Consider the following 23735-nt stretch of genomic DNA (forward strand, 5'->3'; position numbering starts at 1 on the left):
ATCATGCAAAATTATTTTGAGCGCAAGGTGTTCAATCATTTACCTGACGCACAGCTTCAATTGAGCCTTGTTGGAACTTTCATGGAGATGTTCGTTGATTTGATGGGTCCAGTTGTCCAGATTCTTTCTTCCAAATTTGGTGTCAAGTTTGTCCTTATTGCCGGGACGGTTTTAATGGCCATCGGATTAGAGTTGGCCAGTCTTAGCAACCAGGTACGGCATCGTCACGTTTCCAATTTCAACGTTGAATCCTGCTTCGCTAACACTTCCAGCTGATAGATCTGGCATTTGTACTTGACGCAAGGTTTACTACTTGGCACCGGCGCTTCATTCCTGTTTGTGGTTGGTTTCAAGTATGTCCTCTGGTACAGTTCAAAGAAGCTAATTATATGTTCTTTGCAGTCGGCTGTTGTATCACTCCTCAATGGTTCATAGGCGTCGCGGGTTTGCGATGAGGCTAGCTAGTTCGGGTTCAGGCATTGGAGGACTCGTTCTTCCGTTCATTTTGACTCCACTTAACAATTTTTTAGGTATCGACTGGTAAGTCACTGCTACCTAGGTAGATGATATTAGATAGAATGACGGTTATCCGTGTTTGCAGGGCATACCGAGTTCTCGGGTTCATTTGTCTTGGTTGTGACGTGATCACATGTGTTCTGGTCAAGGAACGAATACCACAAAATAAAAGTGGAAGTAAGCATAAACTTTTACAAATATTCAGCAAGGAGGTGTTCGAGGATGTCAGCTTTGTATTATGGGTCATTGCTTCCATGATCGGACTCATGGGATTTTTCGTGCCTTACTTCTTTTTACCATGTAAGGAATCCTAGGACTCTCGAAATGCGATAATAACTAAATTATTGTACGCGGTGATTAAGCTTATGCGACATACCTGGGAATGTCTAGCACGGACAGCTCTGCATGTATAACAGTCATGTGTGCCTCCAATTTTTTGGGCCGCATCGCAGTGGGGTAGGTAGAGAAAGAAATATTAAGAAACAGATCGTGCTCATGTACAAGAATTTAGTTATATTGAGGATCGTATTGGGCGATTGAACACACATATCCTTTATTCCATGATTTCCGGGTTGAGCTGCCTGCTAATATGGATATTTGCTGAGAGTTACGGTGTACTGATGGCGTTTGCAGTCGTCTTTGGATTCTTTTGTGCGTCATACTTTTTGCTCCGTAAGTATTGTCCGATCTCAAGGGATTGCATTGTATTGATAAGCCAAATGACGTTAACTTCCCATTGATTGATATCTTCTTTTAGTCTCGCCGATTACTGCCATGATTCTCGGTATGGAACGTTTCCCGACCGGTATTTCCGTCCTTTTGTTATCCAATGTTATATCAATGTACGGGCCTAGCATTGCCAGCGCCGTGGAGAGTACGGTCAAACCTCAACCTTATTTGACGTATAAGGTATTCACCGGCGTCGTCTATCTGCTTGAATTCTTATTGCTCGTCGTCTTGAGGTTAAGAATGACAAGAACCCTATTCGTGCGAATTTGATAGAGTATAAAGAACACTGTATATATACCTTGTACTTTATTAATAACCTTGTATAGTATGTAATAGAGACATATTTTGTATTATCGTACTCAAGAATGCTATGCAAAACAAACTTATGTCTCTGCTAAAGTCTGTCAAAAGATCACCACGGCAAGTCAGATTTCTCAATAAAGCAGAACATTGCAATAAAGCAAACATATCGTAACTCCCGAATGGACTACATTTGTATGTCATTATATCTCCAAATATGCTTTACGCCTGGATTGTTTTTTGCGCTTGTTTTAGTAGGTCCAAGTATGCGTGCAAGATGGCACAGGAACAAAGCATTTCATTCCGAGTTACACAAACCTATCTCTTTTCGAAACCATGACAGAAGACGCTGCAAAGTTTGAAGCATTTATTAACTATGACTTTGAGCACGATGAGAAATTCCAGGTATATCGCACTCGTCTGTACTGGAGATACGGTACTAACTGTCATTTGCAGAGTGGGCTTTCTAGCATTGTAAAGAAATCGTCAGGAGAACCGGACAAAGAGACGATAGATCGCGCGAAATGGTTCTACTATACAAAGTGAGACCCTCTCTTATCCATGTATAACTTCGAGGTACTGAAAATAAATGTCAAGGTTTATAGAGAATTTGGATCTGGAAAAGTTTGAAGCATGGCAAAAATCCCAAAAAGAAGAGGAGAATAAAGGTATGACCAAGTGTCCGTGAGGTGCAGTTACATAGCGCTTATACATATTTGAAAATATAGCTAATGAAGAAGAACCAAGCAAAAAGCAAGAAACCCGAACTCCAAAGTTTTCTTTCCAAGAGCTTGTAGAAATGATTGAAAAGGGCGTAGAGATACCAGGTCAGATTTGCAATCACATGCTATATTCGCAACATCCCTAATACTTAGACTAGGCATACGTCAAATTCCGAACAAAATTAATGAAGGAACGCCAAGCGAGCCAAAGCTGCCAGTAAGGCAAAAACCATGGGAAGCAAGAAAATAGTTATGGGACTGGTGTCCAATCCATGCTCCAAAGGATTTGGATCAAGACCGAAGATTTGCTGCATATTCCATGATAGGTGGAAAAAGAATATATATTCTGTGTACAAACGTTTGCCACTGCTGTCATATTCGGGAAGCGGGCCGTTTCAGTACTAGCTATCAAGTCCAATAAGAATGCATGGTTCTACCACTAATTGCACATTTGCTGGAATCGCCCTTAGAATGGCTGATGCCTTCACAGAAAAGCATACAGTCCAGCCACGCGGTCCTTTATGGCTTACAGCATTCCATCGTATCCAAGGAAATTTAACATCCTCCGCAGGAAAGCAGGCATGCTATGCTTGAAATGTGGTCAAATCCAGTTCATTCTTCATAGTCATCTTCGCTTTCGCTCCAAGCATCCAAAAGACTCTGCGTATAAAAATTAACCTCCTAGAAACAAGTGTTCGAGGGTCAAGTGAAAGAGTTTTACCTGCTCGGTGCTTTGATCTACAGCCTCAGTGGTGAACGGTTCCCATACCAAAATTTCACAGTCATTGGAGCCACTGTATAGTTCTTGGAATATTGGACGTCGTTCAACACAAGTAACTCTGCCATATGCACCTTTCAACCGTCGAGAGAGCTTCCCGGTAAGTAGCTCGAATACGAGAACTTGATGGTCATCGCTTGGTACATGCAACAACGGCGGCCAGACATCGCTGCTAGATGTTGTTGCTTGCATATACGATTTAAAGCGGTTACGCCAATGGGCTCCGTAATTCACGAGCATGTTTCGACCGGTGAAGGTATCCCATAATCGCATTTTCTCATCCAATCCCAGAGTTATTAAGTACAATCCGTCACTTGAAAAGCACAGTCCATTCACCCCTCGGCCATGGGCGAAATTGGTCTCATTTAGAGGATCATTATTCGGCGTGTTGTGCTGATCCAGCGACATTAAACAGGGCGCTGCACGTCGAATATCCCATACACGGACCGTACCGTCCTCTCTATTCCCCAAGATGCCATGTTAAGTTTGACTGCAAAATATCGTCTGCGGAGAATATTACTCACCCTCCAGAGAATAATATATGTTCCTGTCGAGGCGACCAAGCAACTGAAAGAACTGAGCCTGTGTGACCTGCAAGCGAATGTGCGCTTGCCCCGCTTTTTAGATCGCACAGACGTATCCTCGGTTCCGCTGCTGCACCTGGCTCATTTACTTAGATACAAGATATTAATAACGCAAACATATACACAAACCGTACTTGCAACTAGACAGTGTGATGCAATAGGGGACATGGCTTGACAATAGACTCTGGAGTCGAGCTGGAAAGTGCAAGCAGGCTGACATTGCTATATGTCAGTATTCTCTTACTTCTATTTGCCTTGAGAATTTCACTCACCATCATAGCATTCGTATCCCATACTTGAATTGTTTTATCATAGCTAGAACTTACAAACATGCCCGTATCGAATGGGAACCACCCAACGGTCGAAACAGAATACGCATGCCGATACGGACTATGTAAACTAGTCAGGATGATATATATCATTAATTATCGCAGCATCTTTACAAACCTACAGACCTCTGAACACTTGCAAGGGGGCTAATTCGCTTGTGCTTCTCTATGGACGATGGTGCCAAGTCATAAACATGGATACGGCCGTCGGCCCCTCCTGAAAGCATACTATACACATCAATATATTTATCCAGCACCATAGAGTCTATTGAATACTTACTATCGTTGTTCCACTGTCTCTATCTGTATTGAATTGACAGCACCTACAATCTTGGTCTCAGACTTGCAAATTCGCAGCCGTCCAAGAGAGATCAACTTACCACGGTGGCTACGGGAAATCTCCTTGTCCACGCTCAATTGCAAATTGTAAGCTCTTTTCGTTGTCTCGGCACGCTTGAAGGTCAGTGGAGGCAGCACACCATACTCCCTTTTCTTCAGGAATGCATACATTGAAGGCAAAGGAAGAAAGGCCCGCAACAAAGGTGGCCGTATTGAAGTCAATTCTTTCTTGAAGCACCGACTTTCAGTTGAAGCACTCCTTCATCGAGCCGCTTAGTATTCGTCACTAAAAGCATATGGTGTACCACCCAGAAATACCAGAATATGCTGAAGATGCAGCCATTCTCAGATTCTACCAGCTGGACTCCTTGGAACCTGAAGTTTGGACCGATCAGATCTCGTCCCCAGTAGATGACCTCCTTCCAGAATCGGCTATTCAACAGTTTTCGCGTAAAGAGAACGACCTATTGGAAGTGCCGGAAAACGAGAACGCCAATGACTTACAGGTGCTGGACGACAGCGACCCTCTAGGAATTCGACCGTCCATATTTGAGCAGTAAGTGGATTACGGATATCATATGTTGACTTTTGCTGCTGCAGCTCTGTTAACCGGAGAATCCGCGCAACAGCAATCGCCGAAATACAACAAATATTATGCAGCTAAAAGAAAGTAAATATCCTAGAAAGCATGATAGCAATGATATACTGACGTACTAAACTACTCAATAGAGTCATCACTTGTAATCAGTAACAAATCTTTTCAACCTCGACACTTCCTTGTTCAAGTGCACAAGGATTCCTCATACGAAGAACTGATAGCCGGGGAAGAACGACTTCGATTAAGTGTGGATCAACGAGCAGAAGCTTTAAAATCGCTAGTACACACCAACTTTGATCGATTTGTAAGCGCCAAGGTCACAGTGGACCATGTCTATGAGGAGATGAAATCGAAACAGCTTAATCCAGAGGAAGAGTATGGAACTCGCGTGTTGGAAAGCGCTTTGAATGGTATATGACTTGCGTAAATGCCTATTTGTATCGCATGGAGCTCACCATACCGTAATTAGAGGCAAACGCAAGAGCTGAAAAGATCTATGGGCCTGTCGTAGAACGAAGGCGGAAAGTCGAGAAGGTCCGCAATACACTGACGATTCTGCAACGATACAAATTTTTCTTCAGTTTGCCGAGTAGTCTTCTTGAATCAATCAAACAGGTATATACATCTAGTATGCTGGATATCTTATAGATTTTTAATGCTTTGGGTTACCAGCATAAATACGAGACCGCAATTCGTGATTACAAGAAAGGAAAATATCTGTATCAAGAATTGCAAAAGGGCGGCGAAGAATCTATTGACAGGGAACGTGGATCCTTATCTGAAGACAGTAATGTCACCGATTTGCATCGTAAAGTGTTTGAAAAAGTCTGGATGGAGGTCAACAAGATCGTCGTGGAACTGCGAAACGTACTGCTTAAGATGCTCGCTGATCCTTGGCGCAGTATGGATGAGCAGGAAAGAACGATAAAGTATGTCAAAAAGAATTTTAAAAGCTGCAGTTTATAAATTTGCTAACCTGATACTATCCTAGCTTTTTGTTTGATTTGGATACCACTGAAGATCCGGCATGGTTCTACCTGGATAGTCAGTACGAATGGATTGTTGGCTTGCTGAAAAACACGTTTGAAGCAAGTGTCAAGAAAATACAAGCTCTGCAACTTGGTGACACCGAAGAGTCTGATATCAAGAGAAGTATAATCTTGAAGAAGGCTATCCATCAGGTACAGACGAAGACTCTGGATGCTAACACTGGTAAGTTAGAAGTTGGCACGGATGATATGCGTACAGAAAGTCTGAAACTGTTGTCAGAGAGGGATCAGGATGCGCAAGTTTGGCAATTGATGTTAGAAATGGTTAAATCATTGTCTGCTCTGCTGCTTCGATGTTTACCAGATTTTTGGCGGCTATCTAAGGCGTTCATAGAAGGCAAATTTGCTAACAAGGTGAGGCATAGGAAGAGTCTTCATTGAACTCTTAATGCTGAGAGCTATCGATACCCCTGTAGGCTATGGCCGCACGGGCGATGGAGGGAAGCAGGAGACGCCGACAAAATGTGGACCTGTCTAAAGTGGAGCAGTGTCAGAGCATGACTCGCAATATTGTGAATCTGTATGCTTCTCTGATATCGGACTACTTTTCGTTGAACGAACGTGAAATGCCGGTTCAGCGCAATCCAGATGGTTCAGAAATAGCAGTGATGCCTCCATTTTTGCCGCCAAACGCCAGCTCCATTCATGTATCCGAGTATCTAACACGTATAATCGGCGATCTGGCACACTGTGTTAACGATATAAGCGCTATTCACCTTGCTGGAGAGGCCTTCTCGGACTTGGTTGACCTGATGGAAAAGGCCCGTTGGAAATTTATAGAAATTATTTGCAAATGCTGGGAGCGAGGTAAATGGTGGAGCATGCGATGAACATTTAGAATATCAAATAACCACGATTTCGGAACCTGTGTAGATGCCAAAACCTTTTACTTACTCGAAGAATGGATTCTAGATCCTGACTTTCCGCAATGCACGACTTTACTGAAACGTTACTACGATTATCACAAATTCTGCGCCCGCGCAGCATATCGTATAGCAACGCTTGTTGCCACCACAGATGAAATGGCTAAAAGGGTATGAAGATTTGGTAGCGTACAGTTGTCTACTCTGCAGTGTTTACTCATCGAAATCTGCAGGAACGACCAGAGATCAGGACGGAATACGTCGAGAAAATCCGAGGTTCTTTCTTGGAATCTATGTATACTTTCTTGGACGGTTTGGTCCGTCTGGCGTTTTCTGATTATATCCCGCTAAACGAGAAAGAAGAGCTACAGCTTGCCAAGCAAAGAGACAAAATTGACGTTCATTCCATGGTAACTGCTAATCATCTAGCTAATATGTTCAGCCAACTCATTGATAGTATGTATTAATGACAGGACATGCGTATCCTACTTACAGTCGGTAATTTGGAGCATGTGCGATCTACTGTGATCCGCAAATTGGTTGGACTATTCCAAGTTGCCTACAAATGTAATATGGACGAAGACCACAAGGTAAACGGATCCTTCGGACGAAATTCCATCAATAGATATTAATGCTACGGTAAAAGACTCTTATCGATGTAGTTGATCAGCTGGACAAAATCCTTTTCAATGATTACATCAAGCGTAAATCAGCCCTGATTCGAGATATCGTACGTCAAGGCATCCTTCTTGGAGGAGTCGACTGGTACAATATTCCAAAACCTTCCGGTAAATTTCGTTGTTGCACCTTTCTAAACATACATTCTCTAATATCTTTTGAGTAGAAGTGCATCCATATGTGTACGAAGCACTTTTGACTCTAGTCATGGTACACTCACAAGTCAGCAGCGTCACAAAGCAGCTAGTATACCGCGCAATTTCAACATTGTTGGAGAATATGGCTAATGACTGTCTTGAGAGTTTCCGCCAAGTCGAACGTTTTGGAATGGGCGGTATGCTTCAGGCAACTCTCGAAATTGAGTTTATGCATCAAACTCTGCAACAATACGTAACATCTGCTGCTTCAGAAACTTTGCAACTGATATACCAATCTATTGAGCAATCGTACGACGCCAATCAGCAAAGCACCAATGACCTCCAATCCGAATTGAACCATGTGAAGGATTTGCTAGTATTTAGTAGAAAGAGTACAGTGGTGCAATTCTTATGTTTCAAGCAAAACAAAGATCGCCGGAAATAAACAACTGTAGCTTTGATGAATATGGTGGACATTTCTACCGTGCAATAACAAACGCTTTTATTTTAAAAGCTTTAATATCAAGCCCCTACTCTAATCATTTCCAACGCGTACATTAGGTCCGTGTGGAAGACCAGTCTCAGGCGAAACGCTGTCACTAGTCTCCAAGGGCAAATTTCCAAGCAAGAAGTCTACAAAGCGACCGACGATCCAGACGTCGTCATCCTGGCTATCAGATTCCTTGTCAAGTTTTTCCAATTGCTTGTCAGCATAATCCTTAGGAACAATTCCAGCATCCCGTCGCAACCGTAGTAGTATTCTGACTGCATCTCTTCTATACTCGGGATGGCCTTGGATACTGATACATTGGTTGTCGTCCGAAACCAGTGCGTGAATGGGTGTATGAGGCGCTGTCGTTGCCAAACTGTGAAATTCGGCAGGCAGGCTCTTTACATGATCTTGGTGCACTTGGTGGATCCGCTGTGTGGGAGTAAGTAACTATATGCATTCGGTATTCATAGGAGTTGAAACGTACCACCAGTGCCTTGTCTGTCTGTAGAAACTGCTTTCCAAGGGATGTTAGCTGGACAGAAACAATCCCAAACTATGTTTAAATGGTTAGGTAGATGTTTCTTCACGCATAGCAACAACCCGCACCTCCCAACCATTCGGATTCTTTTCACATTCGCCACCGCATGCTCTAGCAATAATCTGATGTCCAAAGCATATTCCCACGAGCCGCACTTGAGATCTGTAAGGCTCCACGCGAAGCATGCGCGTATATTCTAACAGTTTCAATATCCATGGTTCGTCTGTGTACGCAGAAGCCGCAGAGCCCGTAATCACAATGCCTTGGTAAGTCTTATTGTCAGCAAGTTCGCGCAAATCCGGATACTCCTGCTTGCGGACAACGTCGAATGAATCCCACGTAATCTCGACGTTTTTGCCTTGACTCGCTTTCGCAAAGATCTCCTTAAACATATGAGGGTAGTCTCCATATTTCTCCAATACTTCGGGCTTGGGAGTATCACAGACAAGCAAAGCTAAATGTAACCTTTGTGCCATTGTCGTTCTGTATGAAGGAGGAAGTACGGAATGTCAGGTCGTCATGCAGCTCTCGTGGTACTTAATTTGTCTCCGCTTGCAAGATTTAAGTTCATATATGATACAATGCTATACTTTACTAAACGCATGGTGATTTATACGGAACTTCAATATAGTCATGACAATGGCTCCTGCAGCGTATGCAGTACCGGTAAATAGCTTATAGCTAAGAAAAGGCTCTGCAGAAACATGCTGCTCTACCGCTCCTGCTAAATTGGGCGAGAACATGGATATCAGAGTTAGAATAAGAAACAGCGACAATCCAGCATGCAGCTTCTCTTTGCCGCATACAATGCTGATAATTGATGGCGCTACAGATTTTGCGTTGGTTGGCGAGTTATTGTAGATACATTTCGTCCTTTACTATGGACTTACTGAGCGCAATGAAGGAACCTCCGCAGAATCCAAATAAGGAAGAAAAGGCTACCAGGACACCGAAAGAGTTTGCAAATTTCCATATTAAAAAGCATGATAAAGAAGTAATCAAGGCGTATAGCATAACAATATTAACATGGCCTAATCTGTCGCCCAAGGCTCTGAAATCTTCGTTAAATGCTTGCAGCAGAAATAAAAGTAATCATTAGCATACTTACCCTGCAACAAGTCTTCCAAGAAGATTGGTTGCAGAAGCAAGTGCCACCAAAACGCTACCTTGAGTGGCTGATAAGCCCAAGTACTCTGCATTTGCTATAAAGCGGCGACATTTATGGATAGCTCAGAGACACTATGTATGTGAATCATAGGCATCAATATGTTACTTACATGGTAAGTAGAAAAATGGTATGCAATAACCGCCTTCCATAAGGATATCAGCCAGACACCAAAGCAGAAAGTTCAGGTTGTTTACTATCTCGACGGGAACGAGCTCCTTCAATGTCGGCAACCTTTTCGGCGCGGTGCTTCGGTCTTTAAAAAGCAGGCAGCTTATGCCGCCCATAACCAATGTGATCAATCCCAAAGCCCGGTAGCCCCTAATTTATATAATGAGCCTTAGATACACCAGACATATCGAGCTTCAAGAATATTATATTAATAATACTCACCAACTAGCACCAATCTCTCTGTTAAGAGGGGCCATTACAAGAGGAATCACGATACCTCCAAGGCAGGAGCCCATAGATGCAAGCGCCAACGCCAATCCTTCTTGTCTCGTAAACCAACTCGGTACAGCACTCATGGCAATCTACAGTAGCAGATTTGATATATCTTTAGTCCAAATTGAGCTGGACAAATGCCGATCACGGCTTTATCTACTTGCATAGAAGGTCATAGAGGCTCCAGCACCGAAAACGACGCCGTGAGCGAGATACAAATGCCATATCTAGCAGTGGCGCTGGTTATCAACAGATACCCTTCAGTGTAGTAGTAATCTTGCACCTTCTCACCTCTGTACTGAAACTAGCTAACTCTAGGCCTACAACAGATAAAATGACCGATATCCAGAGCACCGTACGAGAGCTCATTAGCATGAGCATACTTTGCGTAAGCGGGCCCAGACTATTTAGTAAAAGATTCGCGATTGTTCCAACAAACGAGAGTTGCACGACCTTGGCACTAAAATGATGCTGCTCATAGTAGTTTTGCATCACACCTGGGATAACCAGATTAGGGATCATTTTCTTGCTCGTCCATTAAATTTGCCTTTTGTTCCTCACCCCTAAAAATGCAATTTACTTTGAAGTAATTAAAAGTAACCTCGATGTACCGCAAGGTATTGTTGATTTACCATCCATTGATTATCCCTTGGCTAGGGATTTGTGACAGACACGCTGCCAAGACAACCACCCAACCATACCCTCCATCAGGTTGGTCAGGAGTACTATGTTTTTCAGATTGCTGATCCGAGACAGATAGTGTTTCACCCTGGAGGATATCTTGATCCGAATTGTCGAATTTTGAGGCAGAGGTATCTCGACTGCTGGGAATCAGGTTGTTTTTTACGGTATCGGTCAAGGCACGGGTATCTGACATAATCTAGTTACTGCAGTGGAAGAGAACCGATTTTCACGAGGTCTGTTCGAAGATAACAAAATAAGTTTGTTAGAATATAAACCGTTAACTGTTTTAGGTACGTATTTAGGTTCGATGGCGGCATTTGTCTTCCGATAGATGACATTGTAAAACTTATGTTCACCGTAAAGCTCCAGTGACGATTTCCGATCAAGTTATTTCTTGTTATAATTCCTTCTGCTTCAGACCATTACCGAGCAAGTGTAGAACAATTTTATTCAAAATAGTCTGTCTTGGTGGATCAAGGTACATAGTCAGAGTGTATACCGTAATTATACAAAGTTTCTACGGCTTCCATGGTGGGGTACGTACGGCTCGGCTGGCACGCACCGTTAATTGTTCCGTCTAATCCTGCTCGTGTGATCTGCATTGCAAGTTAGAAACTCAACCAAGAAAAAAGGGGACTCTACTATAGTAAGATCTGACGGCGCATCCAATGTCATCTAAAAAGCCTCGTCTGAGCGACTATTCCTATTAGACTTAGATGCTATGTAATTGTGACAGTAAGTGAGCCAAAAGATCACGAAGCTTAAGTTCAGCATATTCAATCAGTGCTAGCTAGAGACGTTAAAGTAACAACGACCATTGTAAGAATTCTTTGTAGTGTCACGGAATAAGGGGAAAGAGTATCTATAACAGAACAACTTGGGCAATCTCAATCACATAGTTTTCAATATGGACGCTTGCTTTGGCAATATAAGTATGTATTAAGACTTCTGCGCGTTAATGTTGAGAGGTTGGGCGGACTTGTTTTGAAAATACAGACAGACGTAAATGGTAAATGTGCGTTGATATCTACCCAGTCAAGATGGTCAGAAATATACTGTCTTTAGGCAGGAAACGGATGAAATAAAGTAGCGTGCTATCATTCCAGGATATTCTGTTATTTTCACCTTTCCACCTTCAGTGCATTCCTTAACATCCGGTATTTTGAAGGAGTTGAAGAGGTATGCGAGCTCGTCTGGCATATTCGCAAAGGTTGTCGATGGTATTGTGCAATTTCAGCCATCCAGTATAAACTAATGACTTGGTCTATAAATTACAAGCGTTAAGCAAGGAAACACATGTCGCTCCACACACATACTGCTCATCTGCGAACTCAAGCATCTTGTCCTCCACAACGGTATTCATCGTCAACTTCCACTTCTTCGAGTCTTCCATCTTTTCATGCTGCTGCTTGACTGCTGCAAGGTCAAGAGCCGTGATTACCAGCCTACATGAGCTGTCAATTCCAGGAGACGACGTAGAAGAGCTGACAGTACTGATCAAATCCGTCGAGACATCGACAGAATCGGCAGCGACAGGAACGTCCGAATCGGAGTCCTTGAATGACTATAGCTACAGGGTCAGCATCATTCCAATAACCAGAATCTGGTAAGTACTTTTATCGCGTCAATAGCCAAAGTCAACCAATCCACATCTCCAAGGACCTATACAAGAGTTAACAAAAACTCCTTGCGTAACTCCTTGTTATTACTCACATCTTTGATTCTGTGCTTGCTGCATTCTGAAGAGTATCCGTTTGTTCACACGTTACTTTCCGAGTTGGGCATCTTCTTCACATATTTCCACCAAGAAATTTTCGAAGGACATCTTTTCGATATGCCGCTGACAAAGGATCTGGGAAATGCTTCTAAAGCGCCTTCACCGATAAGCAGCGTCGTCCGTGGTAAATAGCCCGGCTTTGACGTCCCGGTACACGGCTGCCTTTCAGCATTTGCGCGAGCTGATCGTATAATTCACTTTGTTCGTTCGAAACAAAAGGGCAGCCTTTCGCAAAAGATATCATCACATTTTGCCCACTATTGCCGATCCCAATGATGTTAACAAGCGGTAGTCCACGATCGTTGATATTGTACTTTGCGTCGAGAATCGTCAGGCTATCTGGATTGACGTCTCATGGGAAAAGAAAAGCCTTTCGCTCTTCATGTCCTCCAAAACTACATAAGGATTTGCATCGGACAGATAGACAGTGGTCACTGTTGGACAGTAATCGCGTTGCTTATGAAGTAGGTTAACGCCGGTCCATACGCATGAATAGAAAAAAGGGAGAGGATTTCGTCATTTAAAGTACTTGCGAATTGGAACAACCAAATCCTATTATGCAGTTCTTGAACAAAGAAAGGATGGGATACAAAGAAGCTGTCTTGCTTTTACCGTTGTTGTATAGCATGAATGGATGTCTTAGAAACATTTTCGTTTTGAAAGTATGTCTTTATGCCGTAAACCATATTCTCATCAACTACATAGGCAGTCTTTGTCCGTCCGAAAAGGTATTAAAAGGTCTTGCATCCATCTGTTGACCTTCAAGATAAAAGAGCATTTCACAAGAACTTTGGATCCCAACTTCTGGACGGTAGCTCGAAAAGGGACATCGAATACGCCAGATTTCCGAGCCAGTCTGGACAAGATCGTTCCATTTCACGAAGAGGTTTTGTTCACTTCAAGTTGGAATACAACAGTCAATCGTTACCATACTGTATACTGTATATAACATGTTGTCGTGTCATTTTACATTTCACGATATCTTAACGAGCTAAGCATTTGAAGTCCCAGATTTTCTTCCCAATGTATAATACAGAAAGGTACCATCAGCTTTCTTCGGGACTAGTGGTTTCTCACTGTGGTGTCTGACATATGACAGCGCTTTCTTCGGAGCCTCCTAGGGTGATACGCTCAGAAAGCTTCGAAGATGAGTCCAAACTTTCCGACCATCTTGTGTAAGGGCCGTATTGAGATGAAACGGCTTCATAACGCCGACTCGAACAAATTACAAAACGAAATGGATTTGGAAAGTGAAACACGTTAAAAGAAAGAAAGGATGAGAAGATTTGACAATAAGGGCACTAAAGGGCCACGCTTTGGTATACAATACTGTAGTGCATAACCTGTGCTGCAGTTGTAACTAGACGGCTAGTGATAATGGATGTTTGGGAATAGAGAATAGTTATGTCCTTTTCTAGAAAGCCTTTTTATGGATAATATCAGGATCTTCTTGATATTCGTCTGCAGAGACCCACATCTAATAGGGTGGTTATTCAGTTTAAAACATTGTGGCAAATGTAATCCTTGTAATTCTCACCTTTTTGAACGTGCTCAAAGAGGCTAGGATAGAGCCTCCAATCCAGGTACTGTATTTACGTTCAGGAGGAGCATAGATTTTGATCTTGATGTCTTTCAAGGCCAGCTTCTTGATTTCAGATAACAGACGCTCGCCAAAGCCTGAATGAGAGGATAATGTAGAAATCAGCGCAAGCCCAGGCTCAGGATATTTATGCGATATACCTTTGCAAAGAGTTGAGCCTCCTGAAAGGACAACGTTCGAGTACAGAGATTTTCTGAGGTCCAAATCCGCTCTGTTGATGCAGTCGACGATTAATTGATGGATTCCAAGATATTCCTCTCCTATAAGCTCGGGCTGAAACAGGATTTCCGGTGCTCTGAATCTTTCTGCGCCGATCTACGTGCAGATTTCAGAGAGGAATAAATACATGTACACTTGGTTTGATGGCTACAGCATTTCCTATTTACCTTGACAACGTTTCCGTCCGGTAATACAAAGTCATCGACTTTGCCGCTCATTTCTTTCTCTTCCTTGACAGGATTCTGCGCAATGTAGCATGATTTTTCTTTCAGTATTCGGACAACCTCCTTCTCGGCCGTTGTACGGAAATTGTATCCTGATTTTCGCAAAAGCAACTGTAGATATTCGGTAACATCCCTGCAGCCATGCATGAGCGCGATGCATTCTAGCAGATACGTCCTCTCTTGAATTTACCTTCCAGCGATATCAATACGACGTATAGCATGAGGGATCGCAAAACCTTCATAAACCGGAACTGAGTGCGTGACACCGTCACCCGAGTCTAAAACGATGCCCGTAGTTCGACCAGATGAATACCTAGGTTTAACGATCAAAATATGATTCTAGCAAGGCAGTCATTCTTCAGCATTGTAACCTACAGACTCAGTACAGCCTGTATCGAGGTAAATAATGCAGGAACGTTAAATGTTTCAAAAAATATCTGCGCCGCAGTGTCTCTGTTTGCTCGTGGATTGAGGGGCGCTTCTGTAAGCAGCACCGGATGCTATTGACGTCTGCGTATCAGCAACAATTCACTCTTCCATGCTGTAACCTGCATCTGACCTCCTCCGATAACGTCTTGAGTTCATCTGTGTAAATATACTGCCAAATCCGTTCCATGTCCTCCCAATCGGTTACGATGCCGTGCTCGATAGGATACCGGATCTTCAAAAGCCCTCGAAGTTCCTGAGCTTTCCGACCAATGAAGGTGTCTCCTTCAATCGCACCAGCCATAATACGAACATGCTTTGGTCTTCCCACCCTGTTATCGTATTGAACAACAGTCAGGGATCAACAAATGAGATACAGGTTTAAGCTTACGGCTTACATGGAAGGGAAATAACATTTGGGCTGCTCTTCACCTGCGAAACCAGCTTTTATCACACCTGATCCCTAATATGCTGTTGTAAGTATGGTCGTTTCCCCGTTGGTGTATATGGCTGCACGTACGTTGTCGATGACTACGGGTTGGTTTGTCAGTACCTGGATAGCGAAACAAGGCAAAGTGAGTGAGCCAAGATTAACGGTATGCGCTTATTGCAATCAAAAGAGACTATGTACATCATCAAACTCGGTGTTCATGGCTGCTGTCCAAAAGCAAACTTTTCGGATTGACTCGCGGATGCAGTGGGGGAGTGCAACTCGCTCGTGAGCGGCTCGTTTGCTGTGTGAGCTATTCGTTCGGAGTTTCGCATGTTCGAATTGCTTTGCATCTTCAGGAACCTCGTACCTTTGCACCTTGCTATTCCGTTTTAAAGCTTTTATTAAGACCGATACAAGCTTTAAATGATGAAATGGCAATAGAACGCTGACAAGGATGTATTTTTTTGTCTCAATGACAGACAGTAAATAGGGTACCTTGATAGATCTCCACCACGTTCGGATCTTGTACTTGTCGCTGCCGCCTTGTTCGTGACAGAGTTCTGTCTGCTACTTTTGACAGTATGTAGACATCAGCTCTTCAACGAAGAAATCCATATTTAGCAGGATGGTATGACTAGCTCTTCAAGCTCATTATCTTGAGATATATTTCCTTGTCCATTAACTGATCTTGCAGGAAGGGGTCTTAATTTCATCGGAAGAACAAGCGATTACTTTTCCTCGAGCATATGAGGCGTCAAGCTCTACATATCACATTTGGGCCCAGCCTCAGCCAGTTGATATTTGTATCAATTACGTATTGTTTTTGGGGATACTGACGAGCCGGATAATAGGAATGGATAAGATTAAATGAGGCATGGCAGGTATGATTACACTTTGCCACTCTTGCCTCATCATTTGTATTATGCAAACTGTTTTGATCGAACATATGCAAACAGGATGGATGCAAAAATCTTATCAATAGATATATACGAGAGCTTGTTTACAAAGTCTAATGGTATGTGTGATCGTTTCAAACGATCGATCGTTGGAAGGCAGCAATGCACTGTCGTTAATACCGGAATAGGCATTTACAGGTTGACCGATCATGAAAGCGGATTTGATCAGGTGCCATCGGGCATAAAAGATCTTTGATTTATTTGCACGAGAGCACCGACATAACTTCATCTTGAGCAATAACGTCAGCGATACTGCACCAATGATTTTGCATGAAACTATTTAATCATTCACGGTATCTTGTTCTCTCTGCGATCTTGGTTGGCGTTCGCAAGGATTCGTCAGCACGTGACTCAATAAAACGATACTTGGAAAAACTGCTGTATACTTACGTACGTACAAATCCCATGTGATGTGGGTCGCTACGTCCGGCAAAACGCGGAAAAAGCATCACATGCAAGCGCGCTGTTACATAGTGGGAATGACGACATGGCAGTAGAAGAGGTTTGGGATTATTTGGGGGGATGTCATAAGGGTTTGCATTGATCCATAAAATCGGACAAATGAATTAATGATAAGAAGCTATGTTCATGCGCATATGTGATATTTCTGGACGATCACAGCTGTCAATTGTACTCGGTGTGGTGTGTTGTCAAGGCAATTTTTGCGCATTGTTTGCATCACGTAACACGAGAAGGTGGACTTGTTTATTGACATTTCCTAAACAAGGAACAAGTCAAAGCGGAGGCTTCCTAAAGTATCGTGTAAGGGTGATGTGAGCAAGCTATGATAGGAAAGGCGGTGTATGATCATTTATGTGTTCGGGATACAAGAACAAAAGGAAACGCAGGGGAAAGTTAGCGAGTTCGGGAGGAGAACGAATGGAGGAGGAGGAGGGGCACGTTAACAAGTGTAAGCAATAATGGCGAAATGTTGGCAAAGGCTGAATGTAAGATCCAGTGGAGCACAGTGAGGCAAATACGGTAAAACGTCTGTGGCATGCACGACACCTACATTTCCTACAGAGCGTTCCGGATGGTTTGGCAATGAATGTTCATATTTAGGATCAGCAAGGACTTTTAAAGTTGCCAGGGCACCACCTTGTTTTACGCACGACGAAAGAGCAAAATTTTCCAAAACAGGGCAAAAAAATGATTTAGAAAGGAAAAGCAAAAGGGGCTCCCTGCGCCCGTTTGGAGATTTGGCGGCAGCGACTTGACACCATGATGCACCAAATATGGCTTTATCATCGCAGGACACCTGCACACTGTCCAACCATCCGTCCCCTTTTTCCTACGTACATGCTGGAAAGCCAATAGGGATCATACCTTGCTCATGGCAAAACGGCTGCATTTTTCTCCCCTCTTGCAACCGCAGTTAACCCCCATCCCTTTTTTTCCACCTTTTTTTTCATCCCCTAGAGAATAAGAACTATAAGAGACGCTATTGAGATATAAAAACGTTCACCTCATTCGCCATCCCGGCGCACTTTTTTGATTTCTATCCTTCCTTGACCTTGTACCAGTAGTCTCACCTCTCTACTTGAGAGACTCTAGTCTTTTATTTCTTTAACCCTTTGTACAATATAAATCTGGAAAAGAATTCTTTTATACGGTATGTCATTCAAACAAACTAAAGCTGTCATTTATTTTCTTATGCTTTTAGCAATACTTTCCAGAAGACTACTACAATTGGTCTCATCATGGATATAAAATATCTCTTGTGTCATCCGAGCGAACCACTCCCATATGCTGCACCGACCGGCTATGCAGGATCTTTCGACCCTTTGCAGCAACAGTCTATTCACGATCTTGAAAAGTACAGTTTACGTTGCATGGATATCAGCTATCTAAACAAGACAGCCTTCAACCCACCTTCACCACCTCAACTTGTTCGCAGCCGAACATCAAGCGACGCTTCATCCGCCTGCTCGGACAGTCCTCGAGACTGGGCATACAGCGGCTTAGCTGACTCTCCTCCAGGCAGAGACGAGGAAAACACTTTCATGGCAGCAGCAGCAGCAGCAACAGCAACAACACGTGGTGAATATTATGATCAGATGCACTTTGCATTTGGCGTACCCAGCACATCCACAAGGAGCTCATCTTCCGACAGCGCATATGCCTCAGCTTCCGAGAAACCGCGAAAGTGCCTACGTTCTACTTCAACTTCAAGTGCAGGAAGTTCTACCGTGCAGACACGTATGGCATGGACACCCTACGAGGACGAGTTGCTGCAACGCGGTTACGACGAAGGTCTCTCATGGGCCATGATATCCACCACGTACCTGCCGCATCGCTCGAGAGGCTGCTGCTGGGGTCGCTTCAAAACACTGCAAGGCAAAAATATGGTTGACACAAGACGACACAGCAATGTTCGGCTATTCAGACGATCCTGGAAAGCAAATGACAAACCAAAGCGATCGTAAAACAATCACTCACATCAAATCCTCGACAAGCTCCTTTATTTTCCTCCTTCCTTTTCCGTTCCTTTTTCCTTCTTATTCATTTCTTTTTCCTTTTATCCACTACCATGTCCCAGCTTGCATTATTGACACTTTACTTGTTTTATCTGTTTTCCTATATGCCCGGTGCTTATTCAATGTCGTGATTCCATTCCTCCCCTTTCTTCCCCTATGCTTTATTTTTATCTTTATGTCAAACTCCTACATATCCAAAGCAGCGATACATTTCTCCTTTCTAATCTTCTTACCCCTCTCTGATGTACGTGGGCAAACAAGTGATTGACCCCTTGCATTCGGTCTACACTTTTCAATTCCCATATCTGGCCATTTTATCAATTTTTGGCTCTTATCCTCAGTGGAAAGTTTCCTCATGAACCAAATTCCTCGAATCGATAAATGCAGCTCATTACATATATACATATATACAATATATTTACATTCTTATAAATATATATCCGTACAGTACATATATTACTTTCTCTTTCGTACTGTCAACAAGAAAAAGATCTTCTGCACATCGATGATATTATACATGCACTGTTTGTGGCTATTGCAACGCAACTAAGAATAGCCAAGTCAGAACTTGCATTTAGATGCATGCTTCTGCCTACTTTGCTTTTGTAACTACACACAGCATAAGTCACAGACTGCGGATAGATCGAAGCAGCAAGCAGATATCCTGCCACTGTACATAACATTTATTAGTCGTCTTAGTTGGTTTACAGCATAGAAAGATCGCAAAGAAAGTAGTTGCTCTGCAGTGGCAAACGAGGAGATTAGGACGATTCATACCATATTTATTCCAAGTGGTGACCATCGCAACCCCCTGGCCACATCGAAAACTGAGTGCTATAATTGCTTAACTAACCCAGAGTAGCAATGAACACAAGCGCAGGAGTCTTCCGTTCGCCTACCCATAATGGACGCCGAAGCTTTGATCAGGATATGGTTTATTCTCTCCATGCATCCAATTTGCTCTATACAACTTTTTAACAAGATGACTTAACAGCATTCCTACAGCAAATAGCAGTGTTTACCCGTTTAAAAGTAGAACTACCAATGTTGTCACTTCTCTTAACGAGTCAGTCTGCCTAGGTCGAGTATACATTTTGCCAAAGTTCATCCCTCAGTGTGTGACATCGCTTTATCTATCTTATCTTGTTGGTATTGATAAGTAGTTACCAAGCCTACCCTCTCGGTCGTGTGGATTTGTGACTCTCCTTCTGCGAAGCATCGATATCATTCTTGTGCTGGACGATTCATGCCGCACTTTGACATATGTGGCTTGCGACGAAATTGACTTATCGCATTGTGGGTGGCTCGAACCTTAACTTTTGTGTTTCGAAGCTCGCAATGCGGGGCGGTTACAGCGGACGACTTTCTCGATCATTAGAGTACAAAGTCTCGCAATGTCTCGAAGATTATAAAAACGAAGGACAGACGGACTGGAGTGTGGCAACGCTGTATGAGTATTGTCAAAAGAGCGACAGTTCTTTGCGACGGATAAAGAAGCGACAGCTGGAAGGCATTATTGAAAAAGGTTAGCTACATATGCCATTGCTGTCTGGAAGAACTGTTCTATCTAATACGATAACTATCAAGTGTTACCCGACTTTGAACCTAACGCATCGACCGAAGGGTAACGTAAAAATATATACTTGTATGTGAAGCAGAGTAAGATCTGACAGCAAAGCCAGGAACGCTGAATCGGAGGACGAGGATCAGAATGCAGAATATGCTATGGTGAGTGGAGGCAGTGAAATAGTCTGCTGTTGTGGTTCTTCTGCCATCTGAAACTAATACAGAATCGAAGCCTTTGGTACCAGGCAATTCGATGAACAAGTCAGTGACAAACCTTTGGAACATAAACAAACCGACAGAGGAGTCTGCAGCATCGACATCTGTGGATCCAGGCACCACAACACCTGTTCCTCCACTTGCGAGTGAAGAACATGCCAATGACGATAAGATAGAAGAACAGCTGAAGACATCAAAGAAACGCAGTAAATCCTCTCTGCAAGGAAACGTCGCCAAAAAGGCCAGATGTAAGTTACATCAATGCATATGATTACCCTTTCGCAACATGGCTAACAGATGTATTCAGCAGCCGAAAGCCGCGATGCTCCCTTTATACCCTCTGCACGTCTTTCCGATTTAGGCGGTATCGACCACTGTGTGGAAGAAATTATGGAGCTCATAGCAATGCCTCTCGCTCATCCAGAAGTTTACATACACACCGGTGTGCAACCACCAAGAGGTGTTTTGTTACATGGACCACCTGGATGTGGTAAAACAAAACTGGCTCATGCTATCGCTGGTGTAAGTAGATCGTAAAAAGAAGCATATGGCACCGATTTCTAAACTTGAAGATGAACATAGGAACTAGGGGTACCTTTCCTCAATATATCAGCACCATCGATAGTATCTGGCATGTCTGGTGAATCAGAAAAAAAGATTCGCGATGTATTTGAAGATGCGAGAGTAAGTCTTGTCTGCTTTGAATTAATTAAAACGATGTATTAAAGATGTGTTATTAGTCCAATGCACCATGCTTACTATTTATTGATGAAATTGATGCCATCACTCCCAAGAGAGAAACTGCACAGCGTGAAATGGAGCGGCGGATCGTAGCACAGCTATTGACTTGCATGGATGGTAAGACCACTTTGCAGCCGACAAGCAATACGGATCTTAAACAATGGAAATACGAATATCGATAGACTTATCATGGGACAAGACGGGCAACAAACCAGTGATGATTATTGGAGCTACGAATAGGCCAGATTCCTTAGACAATGCTCTTCGTCGTGCCGGTCGATTCGATAGAGAAATTAGCATGGGCGTTCCGGATGAAAAGGCCCGGGAAAAGTATGCAAGCTTCTTGCGATGTAGCCTGTTTTGCCTAGTTACTTACGATGGATGGTTGATATATAGGATTTTGAGAGTCTTGGCTAAAAAGTTACGGCTTGAAGGCAGTTTTGATTTCTCCGCACTTGCAAGAGCGACGCCTGGCTATGTCGGTGCAGACTTGCAAGCACTTATCACGCAAGCGGGCGTAATCGCTGTAAAACGCATATTTAAGCATCTAAGGTCGACAACTTTGGCCGCCAAAAATGTGGCGTCGAATGAAACAAAGATGGAGAGCGAGGAAAATAATGCCGAGACAACGCAAGAAGATGATAATTCTATGGACATTGACGCTGCTGCTAACAATGAACAACAGCCTATCCCTACAACAACCGTTGAAGAATTCGAGTCCCAATCACCTTTAGAGCAACTGCGATCTATCGCTGACTTTATACGTAATCACAAAGAACCACTTACGCCTACACAGCTGGAATCACTCGCTATCACGGAGGAGGATTTCAGACATGCTTTAGCCAAAGTGCAACCATCGTCGAAACGTGAGGGATTTGCCACAGTTCCGGATGTATCTTGGGATGATATCGGTGCTCTTGCATTTGTTCGCGACGAACTACGAATGGCGGTGGTTGAGCCTATCAACCATCCAGAATTTTTCGAAAGAGTGGGCATCACATCACCTGCAGGTGTCCTTCTCTGGGGACCTCCTGGATGTGGCAAGACTTTGCTAGCAAAGGCCGTCGCAAACGAAAGCAACACAAACTTTATATCGGTCAAGGGTCCCGAATTGTTGAACAAGTACGTTGGTGAAAGTGAGCGTGGAGTACGGCAAGTATTCGCACGAGCAAGAGCATCCGCGCCATGTGTTATATTTTTCGATGAATTGGATGCGCTGTGCTCTCGTCGAGACGATCAACAGGTAATACTCTATCGAATCATGAATGATGCGAATATGTCTGTTGACAAGTTCATTACTTTAGACGGATTCCTCTGCCCGCGTAGTAAACACCTTGCTGACCGAATTGGATGGCGTTGAAAATCGAAGCCAGGTTTATGTTATTGCTGCTACGAACAGACCAGGTAGATAGATGCAATATATACATGGAAAATTTGGGAAGTGACTGACCGATCTCGTAGACATGATTGATCCTGCTATGCTCCGCCCGGGTCGTCTGGATAAGCTGCTCTATGTAGAGTTGCCAACTGCAGGCGAGCGTTTGGACATTTTGAAGAAGCTGACCAAGAACACACCGCTTGGTTCGAGTGTATCTCTGGAAGCTATCGCAAATGATAATCGTTGCCAAGGATTCAGGTATGGAATTTATCTTTGATGCTCCTACTCGATGTAAAACTGATCCATGTTCAAACAGCGGTGCTGATCTAGCAGCCCTGGTTCGCGAAAGTGCAGTAGCTTCGTTGCGCGCTAGGTTTTATACATCAAATGGCGTTCTAAACACCAACGCAGATGCTAGTGAAATCTTTGTGGAAAAGGAACACTTTGATATGGCTTTCACTAAAGTATCACCTAGTGTTCTGCCTCATGTAAGTACGGCATGTGCTCCAGCGTACATGGCAGCAAAATTTGACTTTATCTTCCTTACCACATTTAGGATAAGAAACAATACGATAAACTCCGTGAAAAGTTCGGATAGGCTTTACAGTTTCATTTACGATCCTGCATTCTATTTTTACAATGTGCTAAGATTTACCGCATCACCCTCTGTTTTTTAAATGTAATCGGACCAAGCCCGTCTGTCTTCCGCGCACAGTGGACGGAGAAACATGGCCGAATGCCAGCGCCAATGGTAACGGAGCCGCGGCTGGTTTGCA

The 23735-nt window shown here is 43.3% G+C and overlaps 9 protein-coding genes across 9 annotated transcripts; 4 read left to right on the plus strand and 5 right to left on the minus strand.

Annotated features, from left to right (window-relative positions):
• Nucleotides 1-3: 3 nt before the first annotated feature.
• Nucleotides 4-2590, plus strand: VTP01DRAFT_5841 (uncharacterized protein; the record flags this gene model as incomplete). The annotated part of the gene is made up of 14 exons (XM_069384676.1): nt 4-213; nt 280-353; nt 436-540; nt 602-816; nt 879-972; nt 1028-1188; nt 1274-1478; nt 1646-1740; nt 1811-1950; nt 2002-2087; nt 2143-2213; nt 2274-2372; nt 2426-2489; nt 2551-2590. 14 exons carry the CDS (start codon nt 4-6, stop codon nt 2588-2590), a joined length of 1659 nt encoding a protein of 552 aa, XP_069234885.1.
• Nucleotides 2591-2879: 289 nt separating this feature from the next.
• VTP01DRAFT_5842 (uncharacterized protein) lies at nt 2880-4468 on the minus strand (the record flags this gene model as incomplete). Its single annotated transcript, XM_069384677.1, has 7 exons — nt 2880-2927; nt 2989-3505; nt 3570-3705; nt 3764-3842; nt 3902-4019; nt 4085-4186; nt 4239-4468. 7 exons carry the CDS (start codon nt 4466-4468, stop codon nt 2880-2882), a joined length of 1230 nt encoding a protein of 409 aa, XP_069234886.1.
• Nucleotides 4469-4593: 125 nt separating this feature from the next.
• On the plus strand, nt 4594-8067 carry VTP01DRAFT_5843 (uncharacterized protein; the record flags this gene model as incomplete). The annotated part of the gene is made up of 13 exons (XM_069384678.1): nt 4594-4853; nt 4927-4967; nt 5027-5305; nt 5365-5510; nt 5568-5824; nt 5887-6107; nt 6165-6298; nt 6361-6751; nt 6818-6978; nt 7041-7217; nt 7281-7397; nt 7454-7595; nt 7652-8067. 13 exons carry the CDS (start codon nt 4594-4596, stop codon nt 8065-8067), a joined length of 2742 nt encoding a protein of 913 aa, XP_069234887.1.
• Nucleotides 8068-8157: 90 nt separating this feature from the next.
• On the minus strand, nt 8158-9129 carry VTP01DRAFT_5844 (uncharacterized protein; the record flags this gene model as incomplete). Its single annotated transcript, XM_069384679.1, has 3 exons — nt 8158-8544; nt 8600-8668; nt 8722-9129. 3 exons carry the CDS (start codon nt 9127-9129, stop codon nt 8158-8160), a joined length of 864 nt encoding a protein of 287 aa, XP_069234888.1.
• Nucleotides 9130-9237: 108 nt separating this feature from the next.
• VTP01DRAFT_5845 (uncharacterized protein) lies at nt 9238-11139 on the minus strand (the record flags this gene model as incomplete). Its single annotated transcript, XM_069384680.1, has 9 exons — nt 9238-9479; nt 9544-9704; nt 9762-9855; nt 9931-10139; nt 10212-10351; nt 10427-10489; nt 10554-10759; nt 10824-10841; nt 10935-11139. 9 exons carry the CDS (start codon nt 11137-11139, stop codon nt 9238-9240), a joined length of 1338 nt encoding a protein of 445 aa, XP_069234889.1.
• Nucleotides 11140-12067: 928 nt separating this feature from the next.
• VTP01DRAFT_5846 (uncharacterized protein) lies at nt 12068-12895 on the minus strand (the record flags this gene model as incomplete). Its single annotated transcript, XM_069384681.1, has 4 exons — nt 12068-12197; nt 12263-12510; nt 12561-12608; nt 12827-12895. The coding sequence occupies 4 exons, from the start codon at nt 12893-12895 to the stop codon at nt 12068-12070; spliced, it is 495 nt and encodes a 164-aa protein (XP_069234890.1).
• Nucleotides 12896-14137: 1242 nt separating this feature from the next.
• On the minus strand, nt 14138-15844 carry VTP01DRAFT_5847 (uncharacterized protein; the record flags this gene model as incomplete). The annotated part of the gene is made up of 10 exons (XM_069384682.1): nt 14138-14200; nt 14261-14400; nt 14464-14638; nt 14710-14899; nt 14957-15079; nt 15142-15266; nt 15326-15524; nt 15591-15655; nt 15713-15745; nt 15824-15844. 10 exons carry the CDS (start codon nt 15842-15844, stop codon nt 14138-14140), a joined length of 1134 nt encoding a protein of 377 aa, XP_069234891.1.
• A 2437-nt stretch (nt 15845-18281) lies between these two features.
• Nucleotides 18282-19007, plus strand: VTP01DRAFT_5848 (uncharacterized protein; the record flags this gene model as incomplete). Its single annotated transcript, XM_069384683.1, has 1 exon — nt 18282-19007. The coding sequence occupies one exon, from the start codon at nt 18282-18284 to the stop codon at nt 19005-19007; it is 726 nt and encodes a 241-aa protein (XP_069234892.1).
• A 1389-nt stretch (nt 19008-20396) lies between these two features.
• VTP01DRAFT_5849 (uncharacterized protein) lies at nt 20397-23557 on the plus strand (the record flags this gene model as incomplete). The annotated part of the gene is made up of 13 exons (XM_069384684.1): nt 20397-20583; nt 20646-20682; nt 20741-20786; nt 20857-21088; nt 21148-21362; nt 21423-21524; nt 21581-21698; nt 21764-21911; nt 21978-22824; nt 22886-22985; nt 23043-23217; nt 23276-23447; nt 23516-23557. The coding sequence occupies 13 exons, from the start codon at nt 20397-20399 to the stop codon at nt 23555-23557; spliced, it is 2421 nt and encodes an 806-aa protein (XP_069234893.1).
• Nucleotides 23558-23735: the final 178 nt, after the last annotated feature.

The sequence above is a fragment of the Rhizomucor pusillus genome, assembly GCF_041956525.1.
Source record: "Rhizomucor pusillus strain CBS 183.67 unplaced genomic scaffold VTP01scaffold_26, whole genome shotgun sequence".
NCBI lineage: Eukaryota > Fungi > Mucoromycota > Mucoromycetes > Mucorales > Lichtheimiaceae > Rhizomucor > Rhizomucor pusillus.